This window comes from Trichomycterus rosablanca, chromosome 2, assembly GCF_030014385.1.
Source record: "Trichomycterus rosablanca isolate fTriRos1 chromosome 2, fTriRos1.hap1, whole genome shotgun sequence".
NCBI lineage: Eukaryota > Metazoa > Chordata > Actinopteri > Siluriformes > Trichomycteridae > Trichomycterus > Trichomycterus rosablanca.
Genome location: NC_085989.1, coordinates 23,085,508 through 23,095,967, shown reverse-complemented (window position 1 = coordinate 23,095,967; position 10,460 = coordinate 23,085,508). Strand labels below are relative to the sequence as shown.

General features: G+C 39.8%; 1 protein-coding gene across 1 annotated transcript; it reads right to left on the bottom strand.

Moving 5' to 3' along the window:
* Positions 1-721: 721 nt before the first annotated feature.
* On the bottom strand, positions 722-4,211 carry actb2 (actin, beta 2). The gene is made up of 6 exons (XM_063012739.1): positions 4,134-4,211; positions 2,874-3,003; positions 2,545-2,784; positions 1,783-2,221; positions 1,518-1,699; positions 722-1,438 (listed from the first exon to the last, which is right to left on the bottom strand). Exons 2-6 carry the CDS (start codon positions 2,994-2,996, stop codon positions 1,295-1,297), a joined length of 1,128 nt encoding a protein of 375 aa, XP_062868809.1. The 5' UTR covers positions 2,997-3,003; positions 4,134-4,211; the 3' UTR covers positions 722-1,294.
* Between the last annotated feature and the right edge of the window lie 6,249 nt (positions 4,212-10,460).

Below are 10,460 nucleotides of genomic sequence, written 5' to 3'. Positions count from 1 at the left end.
ATGTAGACATTTAGACTCAGCACCAACAACCACTTGATCTGATTTCAAGTAGTCAGAGTAAACATGCAATTAGGGCACCTATTTTTACCTCCTTCCACTTAATTAGTGACTAGGGAAACTTCTGCTCATTGGACACCGCCTAAACTAACAACTCTAATAACGTGTATACCGTTATATCATCTCAGTGTAACATCTTTTATTTATACCAGAACTGTGCATTCCTGGAGCCATGAGCTGTGTTCTAGAGGGTCAGAGCGCCATCTGCTGTTTAATCGCACAAAAACAGCATGTACACTTCAGAGCAAATGAAGATTTTTGATTATTCTGCTACCTAGGGCATTAATTCACTTTTGACATTTCTGCAGTGATTTTCCAGGCAAAATCCTGACTCCCAAAATATATTGTGCTAAGTGTATGATTAAAACCTACCCAAGCTGCTAATCATTTAAAGTGAAAATGATGCAAAGTTGTATTTAAACAATGTTGTGCTTTTGTCTTGAAGTTTAAAGCTGTTTAAATGCATCAAGAAAGTCATGAGCCAAAAACACTCCAACTGTAGATACAAAGTCTTAAGTCTACATTTTCTTCCCAGGGATGAGGAGTAAAAATTTAATAAAAAGTTAACTTAAGTGTAACCTTGCTCTGTAGACATTTTAATATACAGATTAGTCACAATTACCTGAATGGTAAAATCTCATTTAGAAAAGGACCAAGACACAAATTGAGGATGTCTTACACATGTGCACTTTTATTGAATTTGACTTAGTCAGTGTACAAGTTGGCCCCACAAGGTATCTGGCACCACCATGTTCCTTACAGCTCATACATTTGCCCAAGGGGAATGAAAACCTTTACATTGTGAAAAGGTAAGCTTTGTATTTCTATTTTGTAACACAAAAGGAGAAAAACGAAACCAAAATTAAGGCTGAAAAATACAAAAACCCAGACATTGTTTTCCGTTACATAATTTACATACAAGCAATACTACAATGTTAAGTATGCTCCCACTCTCTGGGCAGCCTTCATAGAGGCAAATAAGTTTCAGAACAACGTATTTAACAAACATTTGGAATGACTAAAAAGAAACCAAAAAGTACTTTGAGTCCTCAGATGTGTTGAACTTCAGGGATGTTTATCTGCCAAAAAAACTAACAAAAAAAAAATTGCCGTCACCTTCACCGTTCCAGTTTTTAAATCCTGAGTCAAGCGCCAAAAATAACAAAAGCCATGCCAATGTTGTCGTTTCGGGTTTTCTTTGCGCAGTTTAAGTTGGTGTGAAGTGGTAACAGTCCGTTTAGAAGCATTTGCGGTGGACGATGGAGGGTCCGGACTCATCATACTCCTGCTTGCTGATCCACATCTGCTGGAAGGTGGACAGGGAGGCCAGGATGGAGCCTCCAATCCAGACAGAGTATTTACGCTCAGGTGGTGCAATGATCTGCAATGATATTGGATTTATTAGTCACACATCAAGCCTGCTATCGTTTACCCTTCTAATCCGAGTGGACCAAACGTACCTTAATTTTCATTGTGCTAGGGGCCAGGGAAGTAATCTCCTTCTGCATCCTGTCTGCAATGCCAGGGTACATGGTGGTACCACCAGACAGCACAGTGTTGGCATACAAATCCTTACGGATATCCACATCACACTTCATGATGGAGTTGAAGGTTGTCTCATGGATTCCACAGGATTCCATACCTAAGGAAAAATCAGCATTAGACACGGTCCAAAGGCACCTGAGCAACAAGATTTGTAGACCTGTGCCTGAAGTTTGTACTTACCCAAGAAAGATGGCTGGAAGAGAGCCTCAGGGCACCTGAACCTCTCATTGCCAATGGTGATGACCTGTCCGTCAGGCAGCTCATAGCTCTTCTCCAGAGAGGAGGAGGAAGCAGCAGTGCCCATCTCCTGCTCAAAATCAAGGGCAACATAGCAGAGCTTCTCCTTGATGTCACGGACAATTTCTCTCTCAGCTGTGGTGGTGAAGCTGTAGCCTCTCTCAGTCAGGATCTTCATGAGGTAGTCAGTCAAGTCACGGCCAGCCAAGTCCAGACGGAGGATGGCATGGGGCAGGGCGTAACCCTCGTAGATGGGCACGGTGTGGGTCACACCATCACCAGAGTCCATCACAATACCAGTGGTACGACCAGAGGCATACAGGGACAGCACAGCCTGGATGGCAACGTACATGGCCGGGGTGTTGAAGGTCTCGAACATGATCTAAAAATGAAAGAGAAAATGGTCATCATCTAGTTGAAACAGGTCACCTCCACAAACCATGCAGAGTTAAATTTAAAGCCAGAAAGACACTGCAAAAAAAGGTGAAATTAACACAGGGGGTGCAAAAACAGCAGAAGTGCATAAAGACCAGGCAGGGAAAACAGGAAATAACCTGCTGGTTCCAACAGATGAGAAACTCAGGATTTCAGAGAGGACAGCCTAGAGAAAATGAATGAAGGTGTAAACTAAAGGAACTTGGAGAAACAGTAATACTCGAAAGGTCGGTCAAGGGAGCAGATGTTCTCATTTATCACTTAGCTAACCTGTGTCATCTTTTCTCTGTTGGCTTTGGGGTTCAGGGGAGCCTCAGTGAGCAGGACAGGGTGCTCCTCGGGGGCTACACGCAGCTCGTTGTAGAAAGTGTGATGCCAGATCTTCTCCATGTCATCCCAGTTGGTGACAATACCGTGCTCAATTGGGTACTTCAGGGTCAGGATACCTCTTTTGCTCTGGGCCTCATCACCAACATAGCTGTCTTTCTGTCCCATACCAACCATCACACCCTAAACCGATAAACCACTCAAGTTAGTACTAGCATACAAAAAAAACATTTTAATATTGCAGCTAAAAATGGTAAATTACAACTACAAACCTGGTGTCTTGGGCGACCAACGATGGATGGGAAGACAGCTCGGGGAGCATCATCTCCAGCGAATCCAGCCTTGCACATACCGGATCCGTTGTCAACAACCAGTGCGGCAATTTCATCATCCATGGCTGAACTGGAAGAGCAATAAGTAACTAAGTAAACGACATGCGAACACGTGATAGCCTAAAAACCACACTTCCTGTTTCGCCCTGCATTTTAATTTCTGACCACCAGGTGGAGCTAGCGCTCACGCCATACTACTACAGATTAGCCAGACAAAGGAAGTACCTCCGCTTTCCTCGCTATTACCATAAAAGGCAATAGTTTGAGCAGTTTGTGACCGTAGTGGTGTAGCATCTAGCCAGAGTAGAAAGGTTCGAGAAAAGTGATCAGACTTTGTGATCCATGTCCACACACCCTGAATACATCATAATTACTACAGCTGCAGTTTAATACCACCGTTTAAATACATTGTTAACCTGCTACCGTTACTGCGTCACAGCTCTGCAGCCAGTCGTGACGTTTAACACGCTGACCAGACAAAAACTAAATTCAATCATCTGTTTAATTAAAACATCAATTTAATTAGAAATAGTTGTACAAACAGCAATACATGACAGGCTCAAACAGTCAAAAGGAAAGTTAACCGTTATTTAAACAGGCCATTGGATAATGAGCCACACCTTGAACTTCAACTGTCGAAGTCATTCAAAGAATAGGCGGTTCTTAATTCTCGTAATCGTTCCCCAAAGCTTGATTATACCTCTTAAAGCATTAATGGTAAATTAAATTAAATAAAAGCAAACATGCTCTTAGTTTTAATGCAACATTTGAAGGGCGACTGGCTCTGGAGATAGCGAACGAGTTAGCATATTACCTAGCTTAAGAACAGCGTGCAAAATGGGTCACACCCTACAGCAGTTAGGCCACAAAGAAACTCCAAATCAGGGCAGTTCGTCGTGCCTCTTGTTAAAATCTAGCCAACAACAAACTACTAATTTAAACAACCTTTTCGCTTATAGCACAGCCATAAAAGCCAAATGAAATACCAAACCTATTGAAAGCTGCATTGTTGCAATGTTTTAACATTTATATACAGATAAAAATGCGGGCATGAAATGCAAATGTCATACTTAACTCTATAAACACCGTTCACTCAATAAACTTTTAAATAATAAACAATATTTAATCCATCTAAATAAAAAAATCTTATAATATAAGTTCTAATGTAGATACATTAATACATATTAAAGAAATATTTACCTTAGATTTTGTGGTTACTCGGCTTAAGAAAATTGTTTGGGCAGATGATATCCCGCACTAGCTGCGTGTGGAGGAGCTCAAAGTGAGGTGGGAGAGCCGGGCAAAAGCTTTTATACTGCTCTGCACGCCCGGCTCTAGCCATAAAAGGTAAACTTTCGAAGCCTAGCGCTCTGATTGGTCCGGTGTCACACAACCCGGCTGTCGCGTGCACATTGCTACACTGGCTTCTTGCAACCTGAGAGTGAAAGAAGGGGAAGCTAGGCTTTTAGAGGAAAAGAGGCCTAGTTAACCCTAATATATTGTATCATGTTCGTTTAAAATATATAATTCACTTCATCTGCAGCCTTTAAACTTAAAATGGTTCATAAGTAAATAGTAGTACATAGATACATAGGCTAAATGGGCATGCTATTGGTAAAATAGAATACAATGAAAGCTTGGATTTGGTTTTGTACTGTTTATAATTTCTGCATGGCAGTTTAGACCTGCTGGGAATCAGAAATGTCCCTTTACAGTTCTAGCCATTTTCAAGACAAAGATAAATTGCTTATCTACTGTCAAAAACATTCAATGATGTGTATTCTTTTGAGGTTTTGTATTAACACCACACATGTGTCTGTAAACTCCAGTTTAAATTGTTTTTGTATTAATACATGTATATGTACTAAAACATTGTCTTACTTTGATTTGAGCAAATAATCATTTTCCAAGAGAGAACAGGTTAGGTAATATGGAGTGCAAAGGTAGCTTATGTTGGGTAGAAGCTTAATTTTATGGCTTTACACTGGCCCATCCTTTTTAGCCTGAAAGTGCTCATATCTCTGACTTTATTGGGTAAATATCCAGTTGTAATGCATTATACAAGGCAATACTTTCTTGTCAACTGCTTTCTGATAAGGTTTCGCAAGCTTATGTAACCAATGTGTGATGTTTATGGACATGTCAAGGCATTTGTAATTTGTAGTTATAAACAAAAACAGTTCATCAACGTGAATAATTTTTTGCTTTCAAATGTCACTTTAATAAATCCAAACATATCACTGGTCCTATTGTGACCAAAACTTTTGCATTCATGTGTTTATGTGTTTCTTGGTCATCTCATGAACCCAACCAATTCAATTTAGCAACTCTAGCATTAAAATTACTTTATAATTAAATAAACTGTGCCCTGTTCTTTTAATAACAGTTAAATAAGAGAAATGTGGTGATGGTAGTTTGCCAGTCCATTTCACCCTTTAAAATTATGGTTTAAATATTTTTCAGCCACAAAGGATACTCATGGCTGCAGGAAAAAACTTTGGCAGCCCTCCCCCAAACTGCCCCCAAAAATCCCACAAGTCCATCCCCCTTCACACAGTGGCTTTAATGAATAAATTTGTGTGCTCTAAGCAAGTAAAACAAACCCGTAGCAGTAAGTATTCTAGCCATTGTAGTGATTTCTTACCTTACACTGAAATTATGGCTTTTAATTTATGAAAATTATAATTACTACCACTGCTATTTTCTTTGCATGTCTGTCTGGAGTTCTGTTGCAGTGAATGTGCAACAGCTCCAGTGAGGACCTTTTTTATTAATCACTGTGGACAAATACCCCACCCTTCAACACCATTTTAATAAGTTTACATCAAAAACATGTACAGTGTATCACAAAAGTGAGTACACCCCTCACATTTCTGCAAATATTTCATTATATCTTTTCATGGGACAACACTATAGACATGAAACTTGGATATAACTTAGAGTAGTCAGTGTACAGCTTGTATAGCAGTGTAGATTTACTGTCTTCTGAAAATAACTCAACACACAGCCATTAATGTCTAAATAGCTGGCAACATAAGTGAGTACACCCCACAGTGAACATGTCCAAATTGTGCCCAAATGTGTCGTTGTCCCTCCCTGGTGTCATGTGTTAAGGTCCCAGGTGTGAATGGGGAGCCGGGCTGTTAAATTTGGTGTTTTGGGTACAATTCTCTTATACTGGCCACTGGATATTCAACATGGCACCTCATGGCAAAGAACTCTCTGAGGATGTGAGAAATAGAATTGTTGCTCTCCACAAAGATGGCCTGGGCTATAAAAAGATTGCTAACACCCTGAAACTGAGCTACAGCATGGTGGCCAAGGTCATAAAGCGGTTTTCCAGGACAGGTTCCACTCGGAACAGGCTTCGCCAGGGTCGACCAAAGAAGTTGAGTCCACGTGTTCGGCGTCATATCCAGAGGTTGGCTTTAAAAAATAGACACATGAGTGCTGCCAGCATTGCTGCAGAGGTTGAAGACGTGGGAGGTCAGCCTGTCAGTACTCAGACCATACGCCGCACACTACATCAACTCGGTCTGCATGGTCGTCATCCCAGAAGGAAGCTGACGCACAAGAAAGCCCGCAAACAGTTTGCTGAAGACAAGCAGTCCAAGAACATGGATTACTGGAATGCCCTGTGGTCTGACGAGACCAAGATGAACTTGTTTGGCTCAGATGGTGTCCAGCATGTGTGGCGGCGCCCTGGTGAGAAGTACCAAGACAACTGTATCTTGCCTACAGTCAAGCATGGTGGTGGTAGCATCATGGTCTTGGGCTGCATGAGTGTTGCTGGCACTGGGGAGCTGCAGTTCATTGAGGGAAACATGAATTCCAACATGTACTGTGACATTCTGAAACAGAGCATGATCCCCTCCCTTCGAAAACTGGGCCTCATGGCAGTTTTCCAACAGGATAACGACCCCAAACACAACCTCCAAGATGACAACTGCCTTGCTGAGGAAGCTGAAGGTAAAGGTGATGGACTAAACCCAATTGAGCACCTGTGGCGCATCCTCAAGTGGAAGGTGGAGGAGTTCAAGGTGTCTAACATCCACCAGCTCCGTGATGTCATCATGGAGGAGTGGAAGAGGATTCCAGTAGCAACCTGTGCAGCTCTGGTGAATTCCATGCCCAGGAGGGTTAAGGCAGTGCTGGATAATAATGGTGGTCACACAAAATATTGACACTTTGGGCACAATTTGGACATGTTCACTGTGGGGTGTACTCACTTATGTTGCCAGCCATTTAGACATTAATGGCTGTGTGTTGAGTTATTTTCAGAAGACGGTAAATCTACACTGCTATACAAGTTGTACACTGACTACTCTAAGTTATATCCAAGTTTCATGTCTATAGTGTTGTCCCATGAAAAGATATAATAAAATATTTGCAGAAATGTGAGGGGTGTACTCACTTTTGTGATACACTGTATGTATGTATGTTTATTACACAATAACCACTTAAAATATATGTCTAAAAACCTAAGAATAGTATATAAAGACCTGTGTTCCTACATTGTCTGTATCACAGAAATTAGGCTACTCTTCCATTAGCATTTGTAAGGATTACACAGAAGCACAACTCCACCCTACCCCCTTCCTCCTGGAATACCTACATGCTCTCTTAGCATCCCAGACGGCTAGTGGTTTCGTTTCCCCAATGATGGTAAATGGAACACTGATTGGCAATTCATTGATTTTTAAATCACTTAAATGTGCTTCTTGACTGGCTACATAGAACCAGTGAATTAAACCAGGAAAAGGAAGTCACATTTTATACCACCAGCTGTTCTCTGATTAGCTTAGGCTTTAATTTATGGTCAAGATGGATTAATATCTTCCTCTTCACCTTTTTAACCAACATGTGATGAAATAGGTTAATATATTTTCTAGTTTTTAGTGACTTCAGGTTGACGTCAGGCCTAGCAGATTAATCACAATAATTTGCAATTTACGTGAAATTGGGATACTGTATGTTTTTAAACAACAAATATAATATACTTTCACACAGTCCCTAAAACAAGAAATGACTGACTACAAAAAACACTTCCTCTTATGTGTTATTTTATACATCAGAAGCTCTGTCCTATGTGTTCACATATCATTGCTTTACTTCCTCTTCTAAGCACAGAGGATTTACAGGGTGTTTAAAGTCTAATGTCAGCATCCCAGGAGCTTGGCCTTCTTACATTGTCGATGAAATGGTGACACTTCCAAGTTTTGATGCTCTTTGCAATTTATTTGCAATAGTAAGAGCTACTGTTGGCCACACTACCATCTTAGCATGATAGTCATTGTGTCAACTGCATGCTAAGTTAAAGCATTCTCTTTTGTAAAGGTGGATCAGTGCAGATCATGTCAGCAAACTGGGGCTTCCATAGAGGGTAACCCCTGTTGTGGGAATAATCCTTAGGTGCAGAACAATTTCATTTTGTCACTTTGTTGTTTAACTCAGTTATATTTGCTTCACCTTTAACAAAACATTAGAACGTTGTAACCTTTGTTTACCTTTAATACTCTTTGTAAATATTTAAAGAGGTTACTGTTTGTTGTTTTATAGCTGATATTTAGCTGTATATCTTATATTTAGTTAATCATATATATCTAGTACTGCTAATAAGAAATTACATTTTTATGTTTTACTGATGCTTTATCATGGTCAGGGTCACAGTGGGTCCGGTTTCCCAGGGTGTAGTCATGAATTGAACATGGGTCTACACTTGGTGGAGGGTCCTGCCATCCTTATATTAAGCAAATATAGTCAGTGGAATATGTTTATAATGTTTACTTAAATATACTGGGCGGGGGACATTTTGAGCATATTTAAATGTTGAGGGAGATATGTTTATAGCCTTGATTTGATGTACCAAACTGTATGTTTATTCCTGTAATACAGAAGCCCTAATAAAAGTCCTGCAAAGTCTATTTATTTCAACATTCTGGGAACTTCATGGTAACATGTCCTAAATTATTAAATCATTCTGCAAAATGAGAGTTTAACAAGTGTCTTAAAAATCCACCTTCAGTGACTAATAGTTTTACAGACATAACTCAGATCAGTGACTATCAATCCAGTTATTATAATGACAAAGAGAAATTATATAATGATACAGTAACTGACATCACATAAAACCGGTAAAACTAGTGCTTACGTTCTAGGTCACTAGAGTAGCTGCATCACAGGGCTTCATGTGTATAAAATGCTGGCCATCCCTGGGGATTATATGATATAGATGATATAATTGTGTGGGAGAGCCAAAAGATGTGGCATCCCCAGCATCATTTCCCTTCCAAACTATCCCCTGTTCTGAGACATAACATTACAGATCCAGATTCTAACATTAATAATGAGTACCAGATATCAGGGTTAGCTTACTCTTAAATACTTGTTTCTAATCACAGTCATGCTTTAATGTTTCCTAATTTAGATCTGATAATCTTACAAATTAAATACTGACATTCACTCAACATATTAAAGAAAAAAAGAACCAGATTTAAGCCACATTCAGCTGCCAAATAAGGAAATGACTACAGCATTGTGAACAGGAAGTGAAATTCTCAGGGATACCATCTTAGCAAGTTTCTACACGAAATCACATTTAAGTATGTATAGCCGGGAGAGGTCCCAGCCAGCACTGGAATGCAGAGCTGCGTGTGCCAACTGCTTTCTCAAATGCCATAATCTGCTGCCTCACATTGCAGTGGGAAAAGACAACACTACACTACACACACAGACTGCTTCAATTATCACACTTCAACCAACTACCTCACCTGTGTACTTTGTGTGTTTGTACTGGCCCTGGCTTACATCTGTAGATTACTTGTGATTTTAAGAAAAGTTGCCTAGTGCTATTTTAAGAAAATAAACTAAAACAGAACATCTTGTCACTATGACCAAGCTTTGTTTACCTAAAAGTGCAAAATCAGGTGGATGAAACATGGCACAGTTTTGTACTTTTAAAGCCTTTTTATGAGCATTAGGCTGTGGCACAAGCTAAAAACATATATGGTGTTTTTGTTGTCCTGCCCTATCCAGTGATAGGTACATTATGTTTATTTCCTAAATGGCTTGGCTTCAGACCATTTCTGCACTTCGGCAGTGTTGAAGCCTCGCCCTTTGGTCGATGTAACAGCAACCACCATAAAAGGAAATCTTTAAGTGTGTCACATGGTAACAATGTTAAGAATTCAAGGCCTGTGTCACATGGGACTTTCAAGGAAATCAGATTGAAACTATTGGGCCAAGTGAATGAAGTTGTGCTTGATAAGCAATGCTGAAGATTTTAAAACAGATTTTCACTTCTGTTTTGCTGCAGCTGTAATATGGTGTAAATGAGTGTTGTCCTTCACACTGCTGCTGTGTTTTTTTCAATTGATCTTTTCTGCATAAAGTTTGGTCATTATTGCCCAATGTTGTAATAATCTTTTACTAATTCATTTTTGCATGGTTATGTAAAAATAAGGCGTTTTAACTAATATTAAATTTTTTTGTTTTTATTTATTGTGATTTTAATGTCATGTTTTACAT